The 20,480-nt window shown below is 37.6% G+C and overlaps 3 protein-coding genes and 1 long non-coding RNA gene across 4 annotated transcripts; 3 read left to right on the top strand and 1 right to left on the bottom strand.

Moving 5' to 3' along the window:
- Positions 1–1,326: 1,326 nt before the first annotated feature.
- On the top strand, positions 1,327–5,821 carry LOC127372411 (adenosine receptor A1). The gene is made up of 2 exons (XM_051416081.1): positions 1,327–3,556; positions 4,785–5,821. Exons 1-2 carry the CDS (start codon positions 3,201–3,203, stop codon positions 5,419–5,421), a joined length of 993 nt encoding a protein of 330 aa, XP_051272041.1. The 5' UTR covers positions 1,327–3,200; the 3' UTR covers positions 5,422–5,821.
- A 1,456-nt stretch (positions 5,822–7,277) lies between these two features.
- LOC127372412 (uncharacterized) lies at positions 7,278–8,278 on the top strand. Its single transcript, XR_007886631.1, has 2 exons — positions 7,278–7,579; positions 7,701–8,278. It is a non-coding gene; the product is annotated as an uncharacterized LOC127372412 (long non-coding RNA).
- A 926-nt stretch (positions 8,279–9,204) lies between these two features.
- rplp2 (ribosomal protein, large P2) lies at positions 9,205–11,661 on the top strand. The gene is made up of 5 exons (XM_051415880.1): positions 9,205–9,321; positions 10,841–10,964; positions 11,066–11,114; positions 11,201–11,299; positions 11,533–11,661. The coding sequence occupies exons 2-5, from the start codon at positions 10,842–10,844 to the stop codon at positions 11,607–11,609; spliced, it is 348 nt and encodes a 115-aa protein (XP_051271840.1). The 5' UTR covers positions 9,205–9,321; position 10,841; the 3' UTR covers positions 11,610–11,661.
- Positions 11,662–13,761: 2,100 nt separating this feature from the next.
- LOC127372313 (uncharacterized) lies at positions 13,762–18,056 on the bottom strand. Its single transcript, XM_051415876.1, has 6 exons — positions 17,788–18,056; positions 16,462–17,084; positions 16,146–16,256; positions 15,731–15,792; positions 14,563–14,823; positions 13,762–14,384 (listed from the first exon to the last, which is right to left on the bottom strand). The coding sequence occupies exons 2-6, from the start codon at positions 17,072–17,074 to the stop codon at positions 14,346–14,348; spliced, it is 1,086 nt and encodes a 361-aa protein (XP_051271836.1). The 5' UTR covers positions 17,075–17,084; positions 17,788–18,056; the 3' UTR covers positions 13,762–14,345.
- Positions 18,057–20,480: the final 2,424 nt, after the last annotated feature.

Below are 20,480 nucleotides of genomic sequence, written 5' to 3'. Positions count from 1 at the left end.
CAATGTAGCATCACAACTGTATAAATAAGCCTTTTAGGGGACAATTTAGGCTAGCCCGTCTACTAACACTCATTGTTGGATTTTACAAACCTAAACTTTGAGGTTGCTGTTGCCACTCTGGCACCTGTAACGCGCCTGTGCATCAGAGCTTAGCTTTTTCCAGCACACAAGCTGACTATATGCCCTAAAATGGCACAGAGCTAAAACAAGTCACTGAGTGATGAAGAAACTCAAGCATTAAGAAAGCTAAAAGATCTAGAGTTTTTCACAATTATGAGACTGAAGACAAGCAAATAGTAATCTTACATCCAGTGGACTAGTTCGAATGGGGCTCTTCTTCTGATACAAGTTTAAGAAGGCCAACATTTCAGTGATATACTCGTATATCTATTACTGTGCCTTTATTTGGTTAGTATATTATTAAGATTGAATTAGCAAAAGTAGTGTTTAATTTGTTCGATACCGATACTGTTTGTTACACTGAAAAAAACAACAACAACTGTGGGCTAGACAACAGATTAACTGCACAATTGTACTGCCTCTGCACTGATGAGAGGGTTTGGATGGATGGGTTGTTTTTTTCCTTATTGCCCTAATGGGTAGGTTAACCTACTAATGAGTCAGTCTCAGAAATATTCATTCACATTCATTTCCTGTTTGACATAGTGTGTGCAACAAAATAATAATTGCACCTTCATACTGTAGTTAGGTATTCAGATAAACCATCAACAGAACAAAGGGCGAGACACAAAACAAGCAACATAGAAATGCTCTCTGGCTGGTGCAAACAGGGCTATCTCATGAGTGCCATTCTCTTCACTTCAGCTTATTAATTTGAACACTCATATCCTTTTAGAAAACTGCTGAGGTTGACTGATTAGACGCAAACAGAGATGACACAGCAGTGCAGTATCATTATGAGTGAAATAAATTCTACATTAAACAGGAAAGCTCGGTGAGGATGTTGAGAATAATTTTGATAATTGGAACCGGTAATAGAAGCTTTACTGTCATGTAATCCCTGTGGCACATGTGCAGGCGGATCCCTGCAAGGCCATAATCAAATTCATTACTTCAGTTTATAGAAAATGATGTGTTGTTCAGTGCAACCAAGGGCAGTCTTCTGTAGAGAAATATTAGTGGAAGAAATTAGGATCTACATTATGTAAATAATTGATAATAATGGCAAAGTATATGTTTTTTTTAGGTTTTCTTTAAAAAGGCTAAAATAATCCTTATGTTTTGTGGGCATGCTGAAACCACTGGTTTACAATAGCAATTGATGGTACAGAAGGATGTCATTTCTTAGTCATTTGATATGAATTATTAATATAACCACACTACCACAAAGTATAGTATTTACAATCAATTGATCGAAGAGGGAAAAAAGAAACAACAAAGAAATGGGTTTCTTGAGCGTTAAACCAATATATTTAATACACCCTGCAGTATTTCATTTACAATGACTGCGTCTCCAGAAGCATTAATGCATGTAGACTCCTACTTGAGCTAATAAAGGCATGTGGGATGACAGGGGACTAATAAAACTAATCAGTATCTGCTGCTCAGAGCCTGAGATCATGGCCAATGTCCCAAAACGACATCCTGAGTCATCGCTTTCTTTTAAAAAAAAAAAGAAAAAGGAAAGTGATCAGACTGAATATATTTACAAGCAGACTTTGAATCTGCTTCCTTAAGCAACTGAAGACCATCTCAATGATTGCTTGCTCAGTGATACTTGTTGCCAAAGTCTTTTCGTGCTTGGACGGACAATTAAATTAAGTTTTTCTAAGTAATTGAACTTTTGGATCTAATTCCTCCCTGCACTTTATCCCGCAGAGTTCAAGTTACAGGGGACCAGGCCTTAGTTACTTGGAGAACAACATAAGGAGTAAGAGATGAAAACAAATAAATACTGTGACGCTAAAACATTTATGCTCTTTAACTAAATTTAAGAAACACTTCTTTAATCTATACACTAAAACGACATAACTGCTCAAAATTGACAACAGATAGAAGGCGCTTTGCTGCAGAAAAATAGAAATCCAATTAAAAGTTAAAAAGCTGTGCTGATATATGATTTTACTAATGATAATAGATGAAATAGTGACATAACCCCATTTCACTCATACATTGATGCTGTATGATTAAAGAAAAACATGAGTGCATATATGTCGGGATATGTCGGAAGAAGAACAGGAAGAGACTTCTGTCATCCAAAAGATGATGAAATCTAACAATAATCGACCTACACAGGCAAAAAGGCAAAGAGTTGGATCCAACATTTATCACAACAATAAAATATTTATATAACTGCGATTGTTTGCATTAATATTGCATGGCATTAATTCGACATTTTGGTCAACCTTTCCGTTTTCTTGACGGGAAGATTAATACCACTCTCAGATCTGTCCATTAAATATAAAGCAGCCAGAAACTGGTTAGCTTAGCTTAGCATAAAGACTGAGAGCCAGGGAAACAACTAGCCTGTAAACACATCAGCTGTCACATAGTAATATAATCTCTGCTGGATCCCTTAAATAACTAAAGAATTGTGACTAAGATAAGTTGTGATCGATTGAAAAATAAACTGTGCTATCAGTGCTGTCAGACGGACAAACTACGTAATATTGACTCAAACATATCTGTGGTATTGCATGTTCATCCACTTACACGCTGTTACGGATACATTTGTAATGTTATAAAAGCTCTCAGCTCTAATGCACATCAAGCTTAAAACCCTTATTAAAATGCATCCTGCCAGTTATTATATGAAGATCACAGCTTCTCTCAAAAACCACACACACATCTAAACACTTAATGTGACCCAAATATTACTGCAGAGGCAGAGGGTTGCTGCAGAAAGCAAAGTCCCTCCCCTTGACTTTATGACTCGTCTTTATAGACTAGAGAGTGAGTAAGAGAGAGAGTAAGGGTGTAGAAGAGTAGTGATGCACTGGTACCCGTTGCTGTGATGAGCTGGAACAACATGCTGAGGATTAATCAGCCAACGTCCCTAAATGAGCACGAGGGCCACTCATTGTTTAAATGTGGAAAAGAGAAAAAGTACAGTTCTTCAGCTAGAGAACATACATAGTGGAAGATGTTTTTGCTGAAGCAAACCCCAAAGTGGAGGCTAGAAGTTTCAACAACAAAAAATATTTTTGAGTAAAGGTAAGCAAGACCTGTGCAGAGTAAAAATGTCTTCCTCTCCTGGAATCAAGCCTCGGGAGCATGTGGACATGATGTACATCTCCATTGAGACAGCCATTGCCCTGGCGTCTGTGCTGGGGAATGTGCTGGTGGTGCTGGCTGTGTGTTTGAACCGGGATCTCCGCAACACCACTTTCTGCTTCATTGTGTCTCTGGCTGTGGCAGACATCGCTGTAGGGATTTTGGTCATCCCTCTGGCTATTATCATCAGTCTGGGATTCAGCACTCAGTTCTACACATGCCTCTTCCTCTCCTGCCTGCTGCTGATCATCACCCAGAGCTCCATCCTTTCCCTGCTGGCTATTGCCATCGACCGATATCTGCGAATCAAGATTCCCACCAGGTGAGGGACTGTTGTAAAATCAGTAGGTTGCAATTTCCTTTGAAGGGTGTCATTTGTTTTTCTCAGGATTTAGAAAAGAAAGTAGAGTTTGGTGGTTGTTTGGTGTTGGAGGATGAATGTTGTGAAGATACTGTTATGAAAAGTATTGCAGTATCTATATAGTAAGTATAGTATCTTACTGTGTACAGTAAGAATAATAAAATATTCATAAGTGAGAGCAATAGGAAGCAGAATGTGATTGCCTTTCAGGTCCATTGCAGCTTCCTTGCTAAAAAATAAACTATGATCTAAACTATTCCTGTACTGTATTGATATAATATTTATTAATTAAAGCTTGATTTCAGGAGAATTCTATTGATGCCACATTTCGCAGAATGAATCAATCCGATCAAGTCAAGTAACTTTTAGTTATATTACCCAAAATGACCAAATTGTCTTAGACAGCAGTCAGAACCAACATCTTCCTCAAAAAGCAAAAACCCTTAATTTTCTGATAATCCTACCTTCTGTGGCTCAGATGCGATAGCAGGTCATCTAGTAACTGGAGGGTCGCTGGTTCGATTCCCCTTAGGCAAAATACTGAACCAAAAAATTGCTCCTGATGGCTATGCCGTGGGTGTTTGAGTGTATGGGTGAGCTTACTATCGTGAGTACTTTGATGAACAAATTGGCACCTTGCATCGCAGCCTCTGCCATCAGTACGTTGTAAAACGCTTTGAGTGGTCAGTAGACCAGAAAAGTGCTGAAGAACAACAAGTCCATTTACCATCCATTTAAAGTTGCCTCAGGGATATTACTACAAGAACGATTGTAGTAGTACCAATAGTCTTTGGTTTTACTTTTTTATTGCTTTTAGCATTAGACAGCTAAATGTGTGCTTTTAGCTTCAGAGAGTCAATCTAGAAGAGTTGGTTCCCGGTGATGTCTGACGTGGCGCCATATATCGTTGCCTGGTTTAATGCAAATCAATGGGCTGGACATCAAAAGCTTTTAAGCAAATTAAAATGTCCTGGATAACTGACATAGGCACAGTTTGTTATGGGAATTTGGCAGTCACTCCTACTACTTTTTGTTTACAAGTTGGATCCTGACATTGAAATCTGAGGAAAAGGCTTCTTAATAATAAACTATGCACTAGAATTTGTTCAAAGAAATACTAATCCAGTATAATGTATTTATGTGATTGAAACCCCTGTCTTCATTTTTTCCCCCTAATAACCCTGCTCAGGTACAGCACCATAGTGACCCAGAGGAGGGCATATGTGGCAGTTTGTCTGTGCTGGATCCTCTCTTTCCTCACTGGATTGGTTCCAATGACTGGATGGAATAACCGTGATGCTCAGAGAAACCTCAGCATTTCCAGCGACATCGTCTGTGAATTCACTACTGTCATGAGGATGGACTACATGGTGTACTTTAATTTCTTCGGCTGGGTGGTGGTACCACTGTCCATAATGATTGCCTTGTATGCAGAGATCTTCCGGGTGATCAGGCGACAGCTTAACCGGCGTGCCGAAGCCACTTGCGATGGAGAGAGGTACTATCGGAAGGAGCTGAAGCTGGCCAAATCGCTGGCCTTGGTGGTCTTCCTTTTTGCTGTGTGTTGGCTGCCAATACACATCATGAACTGCATCAACTTCTTCTGTCCAAAATGTGATGTACCCAAGTTTGCCATGTATGTAGGCATTTTCATGTCCCATGTGAACTCAGCACTCAACCCAATGGTTTATGCATTCAGAATAAAGCGGTTTCGTGTCACGGTGATCAAGATCACTCGCCATTGCATGTTATGTAAACCCACAGAGCCCACTCCATGCCCCAGCAGCATGCCAGCCCCGACAAAGAAAGTGGATGTAAACGTGTAACAAGGGCTTGCACCACTCCTGTATACATGGTTTACAGTGAGATAGTACAGGGATTGACACTTTTGATATTTGGAATATCATCACATTAACTGACACAACAAAGCACTTCATCGAGTCATGGGACACGTTCATTTTTGACCCACTGACGCAGTTAGATTTTAAAACAATGCACAATCAGAAGGAAATTATATCAGCCTGCATTGTTCTTCTTTCACTTATTGCTTCCTAAATTGATTCATATTGAATTATAATATGTCAACATAATAAGTGATGCAACATACATGCCATGTTCAAAAGCTTGTTAGTAAATTCACCAGAATAAACATTACTTCTTCGTTTAATATGCTGGTCTTATTTCTCATTTATAGAAATTTAAATACATTCTAAACAAGACTTAGGCTACATTCACACTGCAAGCCTTAGTGCTCACTTCTGATTTACTGCTCAAGTTGGTTTTTATTTATTTGGCTGTTCACATTATTCTCTAAATGTGACCCATATCAGATTCCAGTGTGGACAGGTCACAGTTCTGAAGTAAACCGCACGACAAATGTTGATCTAAAGTGACGTAACAGTCACATGAGTTCTGATATGACCGTTCACACTGATTTGGACCACATATGATTGATGATGATATGATTTTTGCTGTTTATGAAAAAGCATATAAGCAAAAAATCAGGTTTTGTCACTTTGGCCTGCAGTGTGATCACGGAGTCTCTGTGAGAGTGCATTTAGGCACAGCTGTCTTTTGACGATGCTAACATGCTGATGCATAACAGGTATGATTTGTTTAGCATGTGAACATGCTAACATTTGATAATTAGTAAGAAAACAACATTAGTTTTGCAAATATTTGACATAAAACAAAGTAATGGACAAATTTAAAATGTTTATCTTTAACAATGTCAAACAATCAACAAAGTTAAAACAATTTATTTAGGGGAACATGACGGTCTCTTTCAAATTGCATGGCAACCCGATGTTGAGATATTTTACTGGATAAGTGAAAAGTTTGACCTGCTGGTGACGGGGATTCATAAAAGTTGTTTGGCTTCATCCACTGGGCTCCATAAATGCCTGTTCAAAATTTAATGGCAATCCATCACACAGTCATGGAGCTATTTTAATCTGAATTCTGAGAATTAATTTGCAAATGCTTACATTGGATGTTTGAGTAGTCACTTAAACAAAAGCAGAAGAGTCAAAATGGCAAGATTTATTGAGTAAGATCAATAGAGAGTACAGTGTGCTCTGAAATGTTATGTTTCACAGAAACCATTCAATATACAGACAAGTGAAAAGGCCCTGCCTGGAATACAAATTAACAATAAAGTCACTAAACTAAATGGAACAAAAGTCTGGCAACCTCAAAGCAAACCAGCCATTAGTCCTTATCACTGAATGCAGGCACCTCTTTCTGCTAATTCAGCTAGTTTAAGCCATATTTCAGTAGCTGTGGCAGAGTGTTGAAAAGGCCCTGAAGCATTGGAGTAAATTACCCACAGAGCATTATACTGAAGTGATTTATTCCAACTCTAAAGCTAAAGCTTCTGCTAAAGCGTCAGTTCTGCTTTGTCATCAGTTTGATGTACGCCGGCTTTCAGTCCATGTCACACTACTTTCAGTCACAGAACTTAATACATTAAAACAAACAGTCTAATCTGGTTTAGAAAGTATATGTTCAAATGTTTCTATCTAATGATATGTGGGTTTTGTGTTTGCTTTTTTCAGTGAGGACCAGATGTTTATTTATTTTTTTCAGATTTATGTACATCTACCTACCTATGCTGTGATCACTTGAGACTTGTGTGGTCACATGAACATGCTGTCTTTTGGAACCGTCACCCCCCCCCATCTCTCTCTCTTTCCGTCTGTCCCTCCCGCACCAACATATCAATACGTATTTTACCATCTGTCACCTTCATCCTTGTTGAGGGATTTGAAACTGCTGAGTCTAATCCCCAGCCCTCGTCTTAGTGAGGTAGGTGCATCATAAGCAACCTGGCATTTACTGCCTTCGCACCACACACACCCTTGTGGCTGGTGGCCTACTGAATGCCGAGGGGGCACAAGCATGGTGTAGGTGCGGAGACAAAAAGCCAAGAATCTCCATTTTGTGCGTGCATCTTGTCTTCATCTTTGATTAATCTTCTTGGAGGTAAGACCCTTCAAATCCATCCAAAAACAGCTGCAACTAAAATGTGTGAAGCTTCATAAGAGACATTATCTGTACTTCTTGTTTTTAGTTTTAATGCTTTTTATCATTTTAATATCATCAGATAACTGAGGAAAACTTTAATTTACTGCATCAAACCACAATAAAATGGCTGACACAGATGAAGCAGAGGGTGGCCAAGACCTGGAGGCTCCAGAGGAAGAGCTGGATGAACATGCTGCCTTGTTACATTTGGGTAAATACGGCGAAGCCCGGCGTGCGCTACCTTGGGAGCAGTGGACCTTCAGAGAAAGGGCAAACTTTTATATGGACCGCATCTTCCTCGGCTTATTGGTCATTTTTCTCGTCATGACTCTGGGAGAATGTAGCTATAAAGTGTGGTATGTGACAAACGTGAAGAAGATTGCAGTGTCTGTGGTAGATTCAGTGGTCTCTCTGTTTGACTGGCTCCTCACCCAGGAGAGACAGGAGGAGCTGTTTGAACTGTAGGTTGTCAACAAACCACTCGATTGTATTCTCACTTTTTTGTGTTTCTACAGTGTTATACACAGATGTAATATTACAAAAAAATCGGTAAAGAATAAATTTATAGCTACATCTTAACTTACAATGACTAATGGATGATTTCTGAATAATGCATTGGATGGAGATTTAATGGAAATAAATAATTTATGCAATTAACTGAATCATTTTATGTCCTACATTATACTGCACACAAGACTTATAGCATCTCCACCTTCTGGTCATAAACCTTCCTTTGTGTATTTTCCAATATCCCAGTTAACATGTTCTGTTCATGCTGATACCAGTACAACATGTATTATATATAATATAATTAAAATCGTTCCTAGTTTTATTGTCTAAAATGTAATTTTGGTATCAGAGTAGAATATGTAATATTGGTATACATTGCAAATTTGCATATTAGAAGCCACTTAAGAGACAATTAAGGGGAAATATGATGTTTCGAGAGTTAAAATAACATGCTGAAAAGGACAAATATGCAATAGTGAGTACTGTTATTTTGATTTATACATCACATTTTACTGGTAATACTTCTACATGAATGCATGTTTACACTGAGGTGCTACTTTTACTTTAATATCAGATATAAATATTTCTGCCACTGCTGTAACAGATAAAACTCAGTTTCTCACGTTTTAAAAATACTTTAAAGATTTCATTTATTTATTTGCAGATTGTAGCCAAAATATCAAAGAATTGCAAAACACACCTCAGATTTTACCATTTTACAAGTTGCTAGGTTGTCGTGTTGAATACATTCCTATTTCATGTGAAATATATTTTAAGAAAAAATACAGACTGCAGATTAAAAGAAAAGTTTCAACCAAGAAAATGAAACACATACTCTACATACATGTAGTCTTAACAGTGTTTATAGCCTATCTTCATCAGAGATTATTCTATTGCATTACTTACAACAAAATAATAAGAAAACAGATAAAACAGTTTTTTAATAACACATTATTTTATATATTTTAATAGAAAGTGTTGTAATTGAAACACTAAACACACACAGAGAGGTAGTAAATAACAGGATCAATGTGACAGATTTGTTCATCGGGTTATCACAACGCTGACGTCATCCCAAATGGACCAATGAAATCGACGCATTCCACTCTTCTACAACTTCCGGTCCCGCCTCCTTCTCTCTTCCGGATTTCCTAGCGTGACCGACGTTTCGTGTCTGTTTAGACTTAAAAGTAAGTCCCAATTTAAACAATTTAAACCGCGTGTGTGTGTGTCGGGTGGATTAATACCCCGCTGTGTTTTCAACGAGACTGTTGCTTTTAATTACCAAACAATAAAAAAAACAACAAGCGGCGGTGATGGAGGAGAAGCTGCTGTCAGAAATGGACGACAGCTGCAGGGAAACACTGGGCGCCATGCTGCCTCTCGTTACATAGAGTGTCACATACTGCAGTCGGTTTATCACAGCTGGATAAATGTTCATTAACAACTCCTAAATAGAGAAATACGATCTCGTAACGCCGGCCTGTCTTCGTTTCTGTGTGTGACTCTAGTCTGAAGCATTGTTTCAATACACAGCTAAAGATAAACTAAATACTAATTAGTGTATTCTGCAATAATTACTGTTATTTAATGCTGGAGTTTACTTCATGTACACACCACACTGTCTGTTATATGATAGGTAAAGTGGACATAAACGGTGGGGAAAGCACGTCAGCCTCCTACTGGTGGTTATAAGTACTGACGTGAGATACACAGTGGATAATTTATCAATACTATCAGAATCAGAAATACTTTATTGATTTGTTTGTTACAGTTGCTCACACAGTGTCGAAGAATAGAAATAATCAATAACACTGTCTAACACAATGTATGTAGGACAGAAATGTGTCTATAAGTACCTTTTTGTATAATATATACAATATATGATGATAATACAACAGTAGTAGTATACAATAGGTTGACTACTACATTTGGGTCTTTTTTTAGTTCAAGACTTGTGCAGGTTTGTCTAAAATATGTCTGCTGTCATACATTATAGCATAATTAGAGCTGTCAATTGAATATTGCTGGATGTAAAAGAAAAATTTATTTATGGTTGTAAACTGAATATATTTGCTTTTCGACTGTTTGTCAGACAAAATAAGAATACAATACAATCTGAATACATAAGCTTTGGCGTTTTTTGCCATTTTTATACATTTAATATTCCAAATCATCCATTGAGAAAATAATCAGCACATTAATTAATAAAGAAAATAATGAGACGCAGCCCTGTAATTAACCATTACTTCCATTACTGGTAAATCTCATGGTGAAAATGGTGACTAGAGCCCAAGTTGACTCCAACAGTTCAAAGATGTTCAGTTTACTGTAATATAAGACAGGAAAAAGCAGCAAATCCTCATCAGCTTAATGATGATTTGAAAAGCAGAAAGTAGGGCATGCTTTACAATTTAGCTTGAAAAATAATCTCAGAACTACTAATAATTCCAGCTCTAAATTATGGATAATTATGGAGCAATTTTAAAGATGTTGGTAACAGAATCAAGTAATGTCTGTTATTTGTGGTGCTTTTTAACAAGAAGAAGGAAAAGTTCCATCAGGATTTAACACACAAAAGCCTCTAAGTTGAGGCCTGGGGGTTTCGTTTTATTATTTTACTCAGACTTGACGTCAGTGTTGCATAACTTGTAAAGTCGCACACAAATTTTTCACGTGCCGTTTTGACTCTTCTTCTCTTCAACACAGAATGCGTTACGTGGCCGCTTACCTCCTGGCTGTGCTCGGTGGAAACACCAGCCCCTCTGCAAAGGACATCAAGGCCATCTTGGGCAGCGTGGGAATTGAGGCTGATGACGAACGCCTAAACAAGGTATGTTGTTTAAAAACTGTATATTATGCAATTATGAAAAACTGTTTATGATTTTGTTTCCAGCGGAGATGCTGTGTGGCTGATCTTATATTTCTCTGCAGGTCGTTAGTGAGCTGAATGGGAAAGACATCAATGAAGTCATGAACTCAGGTAAAGGCCTCTCAGTGAACATGCATTGAAGATTTCAAGATGCCATACATTGGATGGCTAAAAATAGTATTTTCCTTTTTCCACAGGCCTCTCTAAGTTAGCCTCCGTACCAGCAGGTGGCGCTGTAGCGGCTCCTGCCGCTGCTGCTGGTGGGGCCGCTGGGGCTGGGGCTGCACCTGCTGCTGGTATGTGTCATTCTTAACTGAAATTAATAAAAGGTTTTCAGTTTCTGTATGATTTAAGCTTTAAATTACATTATCATATATTAGTGCATTTTAATAGCAATATTAATACAGTGATGACGTCTTGTGTGAATCTGTAGTTGCATTTAGCAATCTGAAAGGAAAGTTGACTATTTTTGTTATCAGTGCTGCCAAATATTCTTGCTGACTTTTGTCTTCCTCTGTTTCATTTCCAGTGGAAGAGAAAAAGGAAGAGAAGAAAGAGGAATCTGAAGAGTCAGACGAAGATATGGGTTTCGGACTCTTTGACTAATCTGCCTTCTCTGTGTTTAAAAAGCAATAAAAATGTAAAAGGTTTACACACACCACATTGTCTTTTTGTCCTTTTTGTTTTAATATAGCCCTCATTATGACAAATGTGCAAAGGTAATTATTCCCAAAGGCATTACTGTTAAGTGTTCTGGAAATAAACCGTCTGGCTTTTAAGGCTTGATGTTGAAAGCCAATTTGTCGCCATCTAAAAATAGTCTAGATTGGGCAACCCGTCAGCATTAGGCAATCCAGACCCTGCATGTGGTCAGTCTGGCCTGCTGTTGGCCAGAAAACTGAAACCACATAATGGCACCAGCTTAAAGGGACAAGCAATGATCTAACTGTAAACTCAAAGGTGGCCCCACCACCACAATTCAAAACAGGACTGCTGCTGCCATACAGTTCTAGAGTTAAAGTTGTTTTCAAATCGTTGTTAAAGGTTTGTTTTACATGGGTTTCATTTTGCCTTTATTTAAACTAATAGTCGTATCATATAAATTGTATGTATACATATGTAATTAAGTTGCTCCAGACTATAACTCACGACTTTAACATTGTTAGTCCAAATGTTTTTGGTGAGGTTATTGACACACTCTTGTAAAACGGGTACAACTTCACACATTTAAAGAAGAGGTCAAGTATATGGTAATGTCCCTCACTAAACCAGGACAAGCCTGTTAGCCCACAATAGACGTTTCACACGGTAGAAATGTTGGCTTTCCAAACTCTAATAATGTAATAATGGCTGCAGTCAGGCAGCAGAACTGTCATTAATGTTATTAATTACACTTGTGCTTTACAGGTGTATGACAAGTCAAGAGTGTTGTGAAATAAGAGATGTTAGTCATCAGTCACATCACAACACATCTTTTGTTAATTCATCGTTATTCAGTTTTGATTGCATGCTCATTTAGTCATCAAACTTGTCAACACTGTTTTGTAATCTTCTGAAGATAATGGGACCATACTTTTTCCATTACCTGCTACCTTGTATGTACTCACCTGAATGTGTTAAAGTAAGCAGGTCTAGCTCTAGATATCACTATTCATGTTTTAAAGTTCTCACCAGATCTTAAAGAACAAAGACACATGAATTTCTTCACAACACCAATTAGATTTCTGTGGTCATGTCACATGGCAGTGAATCAGGACACTGGGACTGATTGTGTTGTCTGAATCTTCATCTGTCTTTGCTTCAGCCATCCTCTTTTCTCTTGTGTATGAGAGCACATGTGTTGCTTAGCGCTGTGCTGCTGGATGCACAAGAATCCCCTGTGAACCTATTAGTTCTAGCAGGATGTTACAGGGGGCTTCTGTTTTGTTGGAAAAGTTCTCCTGCCTGAGAGCCATCACTGCATACTTTCTTGCATGTATCTGACAGACTGTCACATTCCATCTAATAATTACCTGGCAGCTGGGAATCTATAATAGACCCTGTCAACAACCTTTATATCATTGTTAATATACACTCACCTCTGTTATCGATCTGCCCACACTGTGTATATGGCTGCTGCAATTATCTCCATTCCATGTTAATTTCAGTGTCAGTTACTGCAGTGCAAATGTACTTTTTTAAAAACACATGGTTGCTTTGTGCTTCAGGCTGTTGTCTTTGCAGTTCAGACAGTATGTAGTAAGACTATAAAGGTGTGGTGGGAACAAGTTCATACCTCCACCTTCTAACAACTAGCTTACTTTATCAAATACCGGATTGCTTTCCAACATTTCTGGCTTAAAATGAATCACTGTTACTGTCATGTGACCAGTGGCATAGCTGTACCAGTGGTTACCTGTTCCACTGGAGAGGGGTTTTTAGATGACCAACAAGGTAGACTTGTAGTATGAAAAAATACACATAATTTTGTGTGCCTTATGAGAGTCCCGACCCAAGGTTGCTCTAGAGCTCTGGACCACAACAGTACCATTACTAACAGCTATAAAATGGGATCCAAAAGCAACTGCAGTATTAGCCTCTAGCTGTTTGAGATTACTCAATCTATTTAGTCTTCTCTTCTAGTGGAGCCAGAGTGGATTTCTTGGAATAAAGGTTTCATACTTGATGATTAGCAAAGTTATGAAGACAAGTTCAGTAAAACCTGAGAGTGATGTATAGTTTCATAATAAAAAAAAAAACACCACAAATTAATGAGCAATTAATAAATTAAATATCTTTTATTGAATGCCAGCATTCATATTACATTTAAGTTTAGGTTCTATTTAAAAAAGTTTAAATATTTTAAAATCCTAGAACTGTAAATATATATATATATATATATTTATTGCACAGAGTCGTTTAGCTTATATACATTGTGTTTGTAAATCAATGTACGAACATTTAATTCAGTGGTGGATTTGTAAAGAAATAAAAAGCATCACATTATAGTTTCACTGTTTTAAAACTGGTCTTTTTTGTTGATCCTCCATGTGAAAGAAATCAGTCACTTGACACTTAAACACACACACTCAAAACTACCAAAGCAACTCAACTGGTTTTCCCCACAAACATCCTGTTGTGGCACAATTACACAAATATTCTAACACAAAATAGTAAAAAAAAAAAAAAAATCAAATGAAAATGGCAATTTTTTTTTTATAAGCTTAACATTAGTTTTAGGTAGTCCACTGTGTGGTTAAAAAAGGGGTGAACTTATACTTTCAACACATCTCTAACCACATGTGTGGTGCTGAGAGAAGTTGCAGAGTAAAAGTTTCACTGTTGTTTCTGCAGGGCTGCCTCTCAGCTGTCACTGTCAGAGCATGGATGATCTGAACATGACTGTAAAAGACAAAAAAAAGAGAGTTTTAAAACTATGCTACACATATTTAAACCAAACTCAAATCATTACCCTTATATATGGTTATAATAATAATATATGTTAGTAATATCACACTAAAGAACACCAAGCTACCTCTAAAGTTTACTGTAGTCTCTTTTCAACTGGTCTGGTTCTCACCTGTTGGTATTCAAATCGGTCTTGTAGGTAACGGTTCCCCAGGCCGGTAATGTGTCCTATATTCTGTTTGGAGAGCCTGGCTATCTTGGCTGTAAAGTCGTACGTTAAGGCCAACTTGACCAGCTCGGGTGCTGTTGGTGGGAGAGTGGGAGGATTGTTGGTCGGCAATGCTTCTTTCTCCACATATGCATCGGCCAACGTCTGGAAGGATGAGTACGACATCCGCTGGAAAAAGTTGCTCAGGGTGGGGTTATCTTTCAGCTGGAGGAGATAAAGAGAGGGAGGCTGTCAGTAAATACAGTATACTTTGACCTATCTGTGTTTTTACTGCTGATAAAGATGCATAATAAATGTTTTTATATATCTTATTCCAGCAGGTGATCAAACATAGATGATGTCTTGTCGAAATAATTTCTTATCAGGTAAAAAAACAATACACAGACAATAAACGCTGCCACACATTTTTCTTAAATGGTCATAAAAAAAGGTCAGGAGATGGTGAAAAATGTTACATCACAATCTACTAAAGCTCAAGGTGATGTCATCGTATTGCTTGTATGTCCAACCAACAGTCCAAATTTTAAAGACTCAGTTTACGATCACATGTAAAAGTAAAGCAACAAAATGTCACATTTAAGAAGCTGTTACTATTTATTGCTGGCTTAAATCATTGATAGATTATCAAAATAGTTAATCGACTAATAGTTTAAACATTTAAAATCCAACCAGTTTTTGTAACAAACCATGGTGCAGAGCAGTCACATGACATGCTGTGTTTCCATAGATGGCTTTATGACTCTCTAAATCTCTTCTCTTACACTTCGTTGTTATGACTATGACACCCTGTATCTGGGGCTTTCTGGGAAACAGAACATATGATGTAACTCATGCAGAGGAATAAATGGAAAAGCTACAAATAACTTACTAAATATCACAGATTGATGCCTAAAAGGGTGTTTTTTCCTTTCAATATAAAGTTGTGTCATGGAGTTTGTACTTTTTTAATTGTCTATTGGACTTTATAATACTTTTTATGGCTTATTGCTGTGTCCTTTGCTTTCATCTGAAGAATTTAAAGCAGTTATCCTGTAAGTATTTCCATATTATTCAAGGCTACACAGAGTTTCATTCAACTAATGTTCTACTCAAAACAGCGATGAATACCAACCTTGTCCTCTATGGCATCACCCTGCTGCTTTGTCAAAGCAATGATCCTGTTGATGACTTCCTCTGAGATAAAACAAAAGCAAGGGGAAGTGTAATCAATGGGCTGAACAACTCATGACGAATCAGTTTAATCAATACAGTTATAAGGATTAAATATTTGAGGATATTAAACTCTTGTGGGTTGAAAAATGCAGAACTAAAATACACAGCCAGGAGAAATGACAGCATGGACTCACTCACTACTCAAAAGTTGTTCACGTGCTGCTTATTGTCTGATGTGCATTAAATTGATTTATGTTTTATGACCACATTTTTCAAATTAAAATTTCAATTTTAAAGTATTTTAATGCTGCCATGAACTTGGCACTTCCACATTTGCGTACAGGCTTAATGAGAGTGAAGAGAGTTTTTCTCACCATCAGAAAGAGGTTGAACTTCCTCTTTCTCTTGGACCTCATGCACGATTCTTTCCAGTTCCTCTGACACTTTCTCATAGTAAGCGTACGTCGGTTCCACGCTGACGACAGCTGCAAAGCCAAAATCAATTGTCTGTGAATCTACTTCAATTTACAGCATGCAGTAAAAGTATTGTTAGTACAAGTACAGTAATATAATCCTGATTTGCACTAATTCTTGTTGCATTACAGACAGATTTTAACACTGAATCATATCATTTGTCACACACACACATTGGGTTAATCTATCAAAGTCATGTCAAGTCCTCAAACTTACCTTCAACCCGGGTGATGTCAGCAGTGATGAGATCTTTACCAGATTTTGTCAGAGAAAGCCGCTTTTTAGAGAACCTTCTTTTTAAGGATTTCCTTCTCTTAGACTTTCTTCTTTGTGAAGTGACGGGAGTTGTGGGCAGGCACATGATGGCGGCGTTAGAGGACTCTTCTGCTTGGGAGACCTCGGGGATATCTGATGGACCGTCCTCCTCTTCATCTTTCTCCTCGTTACTCTTCCGATAGAAAATACCAAATATATTTTTCCAGAATGAGGGCTTCTTGTTCTTCTTTGACTTTTTGGTGGGTTTCTCTGACTCTTCATGAAGCGTCCTGGGCTCATTCACGGGAGGTTCCACGCCAGAAAACGTACAGATTACCTCGTCGTTTATTCCCTCGGCCAAGTGGAGGGAAGGGTCACTGGAATGTCGTCTTTGCTTTCTCGGCATTGTCACCCACTTCTGTTTCCTCTGAGCCTTCCTATCAGTGCCCAGTGCCCCATCATTTAGGCTGAGGCTGCGCTTGACATACACCTCCAGCAGGCGGATTGTATCCTTGTGAGGCACAGAAATCAACTGGCCATTGTTAGGCCTTTGATTTTCTGCCTGTGTTTCCATGGCGTGACGACTACAAGAGAAAGACAACATCAGACATACGGAAGGTTAGAAGACTGCACAAATGTCTGCCATTAGTTGATGGATCAATGGACACAAACAATGCTTAGTCCCAGGTTCTCAGTTGTGAGGATTTGCTGCTTTTATTGTCCTTATGTGATAATAAACTGAATATCTTTGGGTTTTGGACTGCAATGCAAGATTTGGGTTTTAGTAAAATACTATTTTACAAACCAAAAGATGAATCAGTTAATCCAAAAACAAAACAAAAAAACAACAACTGCAGATTACTCAATAATGAAAGTAACTAGTTCCAGTTTCCCCAAACTTTATAATGGTTGCAACTGTGAAAAAACACCCAACACAATGCTCCACAGCCCATGTTGACTTATTCAAATAGCTCGCTTGTCTGACTGACTCCAAACCAGAAGGCAGGAGGCACTGAGTATTTGCTTCTATAATGACTGAATAATAGAAAACAGTAGCTGATTAATTGCCTAATCGACATTTGAGCTTTAAACTATACTATATAATATGAATTATGTGAACCATAAAGACACCTGCATTAACTTTCACATTGCTCATGTATGTAGGTCATTGCGTTCTGACACAATTGAGAGGATAAGGAAGTGTAAAACGAGAAGAATAAGAAATATGTCAACTGTATTCGAGTCATTTAATACAACAGACTGAAGCTGCTGTGTCTATGGACTCACCTCGTTTCCTTCAGCAGCAGTAGAGTCGATGAAGCCCCCTCAGAGATCCACTGCAGGACTTATTGAATGCGACTGACTCGCAGCAGCTTTACAAAGTTGTCTCTCTCTCTCTCTCTCTCTCTCTCTCTCTCTCTGTTCATGAAGGGACTCTCCGACGTGCGTCTACCTGCATACTCCACCCCTGCTCGGACACGTCTCTGCCCTCCTTTTGTTTTTTTTTTACCTGGAGCTACCTCTCGTCATCTTTATTACAGTAAGAAAAAGTGGGCGGACTGCAAGAAAATTAAAAAAAACATCTCTTCTTCCTGGTTACACTTGAGCTCAGAGACGTCAGCATGTTTACGGTTTCGCCTTCGCTCTCGGTCCCGACGCTGGGGCCACGTTTTACAGGAAGTTTAAAGCAGAGGGTATTTCCTATAAGGGACTTGTGTTTTAGGCTTATGGTGATGCTGGCAAAATAAAATGAAGTTTGCCTTAAAGTTGTAATACCACAGTGTTAACCTATAAAAGTCCTGCATTCAAATGTTAACTTGAGTAAAAGTATTAACATAGAGCATCAAAGTATTCATCGCACAGAATACAGTTCAGAATACTAAATATTAATTATTGGATTATAATTATTGGTGAATTCATGTGTAAGCATGACTAATGTTGCAGCTGGTAAACGTGGTGCTGGTTTTAACTGCTTAATATATGGCTAGGTACTTCAATTAATAATAATAAATAAATAGATTTATATTTTGTTTCAATAATTCAGAATCTGAAAAGTTACTAATAACTTAAAGTCAAATAAACGTATTGAAGTAAAAAGTATGATACTGAACAGCAAATGGAAATACTCCATATACCAAATACCTCAGAACTAAGTACTTGAGTAAATGTTTGTACATCACCGTTACTGTACATGATGGATATACAGATATAAATAAGCTGTATCATATGTACGATATCACCAATGAGCATGCTCCTGAATATTTGTCCTCATACATAACAGTGGTCCATTCTCATCAAATATTGATTCATTGATTAACTTTATTATCCCCAAAGGGAAAGTGTGTGTTCATAACAGCTTCAGTAAATAATGTAGCCATATACAAGACTATTATTTTGACATAATGGTGCTGTATTGTCTATCATTAAGATAAGAAAAGATAACCCTTTATTGATCCCCTTGAGAAAGGTAGAAATAATAAGTAATAATTATATGTATATATGATAAGACTAGAATAAGAAATTAACTAAAGACTAAAGACACTATAAAAGAGCAATTAAACTCAAAATTGTAAAGCAAGCAGTACACATTATAGTACCCACAGAGTTGTACTGAAACTAGAATAGTGCAATACTTTCTCAAGCAAAGCGACATTGTGGTTAGTAGCAGTATTGGTGTGTTTTTGAAGATCCATAAATAATATTAAGTTTAAATAAAGACACCAAAGGATGCAAATCCAATTCCAATGTAAAAATTAAAAAATAAAATAAAATCTCCAAGTAGAGATTGGACTGAAAATGAGGACAAGTGGACTGACTGCACTTTAACTGGATATTTATTGTATCATTGAATTGTGTTACATTGTGGTGAGTGTTTCTAATATTTTGTCCACCCTATGTATCAATAAGGATAGACCAAACATTACTTCTCAGTTTAATACAGTAATAAAGATCTGTTATATATTGTACGAGTAACATTACAGGGACATGAGGTCCCAACATTGGGTGCAACTTTATGTTATCGATTAATTTTTCCATTCTTATGATTGATTGATTGTTTTATCTGACAATTATTGTTTATTCAAACCAAATGTCCTAAACTCAAAGATATTCAATGAGGAGCTAGAAACAGAGAATGTTTGGAGTTTTGCTTACCAAAATAGTTATATTAATTTGCTGTCGATTAACTACTTGTTTCAGTTCTAACTAATAATAATATTGATAATAATGGATTTTCCATCATTTTTAGATTATTACAGATATCCTCCTATCAGCAGTTTCTTATTTTCTTAAAAGCAAAGGCTTTAAATATTTGAATCCATGGTTGCATGACAGTTTGCACTAGGCTATTTTTATGACAGAAAACAATTCATCAGTCTTGTTAATCATTTACTACGAGCACTGTGCCTGTCAAATGACGAAGCCGACTCAGCTCAGTCTCTCCAAGATTTGCAACCATTACTTTCCCCCCCGGTTCGCAGACGTGCGTGAGCTGGGATTGGCTTAAAGCCGGAAGTGACCGTGGTCGGAGTAAAACTATTTTCATATATGGAAAAACTGCTGCTTGTTCCCTATTGACCAACAGTTTATGATCAGTGCAACTGACTTCAGTAATCTCTTATCTGGCTTATTTACAGGAAACGAGACGTTTTCTATAACTGAAAGCAGAATTTCTGGCTGGCTGCCTAGTTTGTGTTACAAGTGGTTTCAGAGTTAACAAAGCAGCTTCTTGTTGTCTGTAATGCAATGTTCAGAGAGACTATGCAGACTATAGTTTGATCATTATCAGCCTCCAGTGACCTTGTGACCCAAATCCGCATACATATCTCTTAACTTTATCTAAATGGTATTGTACTGTGAAGATATTTTCATTAATCTCAAATACAAATGACTGGTTTCCCAAATGTATCCCAATATTTAGATAGAAAGTAAATTGTAACTGTCATTTAATCAGCTTTTTGACAGCTTTAGTTGGACAAACT

Source organism: Dicentrarchus labrax, unplaced genomic scaffold (assembly GCF_905237075.1).
Source record: "Dicentrarchus labrax unplaced genomic scaffold, dlabrax2021, whole genome shotgun sequence".
NCBI classification, from domain to species: Eukaryota; Metazoa; Chordata; class Actinopteri; family Moronidae; genus Dicentrarchus; species Dicentrarchus labrax.
The sequence above is the reverse complement of the archived record's forward strand: the minus strand, read 5'-3'. Positions and strand labels throughout refer to the sequence as shown.

Excerpts from the sequence above, each read along its gene's own strand:
- LOC127372411 (XM_051416081.1), top strand. The coding sequence starts at position 3,201 with ATGTCTTCCTCTCCTGGAATCAAGCCTCGGGAGCATGTGGACATGATG. Across the intron at positions 3,557-4,784 it reads CGAATCAAGATTCCCACCAG|GTACAGCACCATAGTGACCC; the intron begins GTGAGGGACTGT and ends AACCCTGCTCAG.
- rplp2 (XM_051415880.1), top strand. The coding sequence starts at position 10,842 with ATGCGTTACGTGGCCGCTTACCTCCTGGCTGTGCTCGGTGGAAACACC. Across the intron at positions 11,115-11,200 it reads CAATGAAGTCATGAACTCAG|GCCTCTCTAAGTTAGCCTCC; the intron begins GTAAAGGCCTCT and ends CTTTTTCCACAG. Across the intron at positions 11,300-11,532 it reads TGGGGCTGCACCTGCTGCTG|TGGAAGAGAAAAAGGAAGAG; the intron begins GTATGTGTCATT and ends TTTCATTTCCAG.
- LOC127372313 (XM_051415876.1), bottom strand. The coding sequence starts at position 17,074 with ATGGAAACACAGGCAGAAAATCAAAGGCCTAACAATGGCCAGTTGATT. Across the intron at positions 15,793-16,145 it reads AGTTCAACCTCTTTCTGATG|AGGAAGTCATCAACAGGATC; the intron begins GTGAGAAAAACT and ends GTTTTATCTCAG. Across the intron at positions 14,385-14,562 it reads ACCGATTTGAATACCAACAG|TCATGTTCAGATCATCCATG; the intron begins GTGAGAACCAGA and ends TGTCTTTTACAG.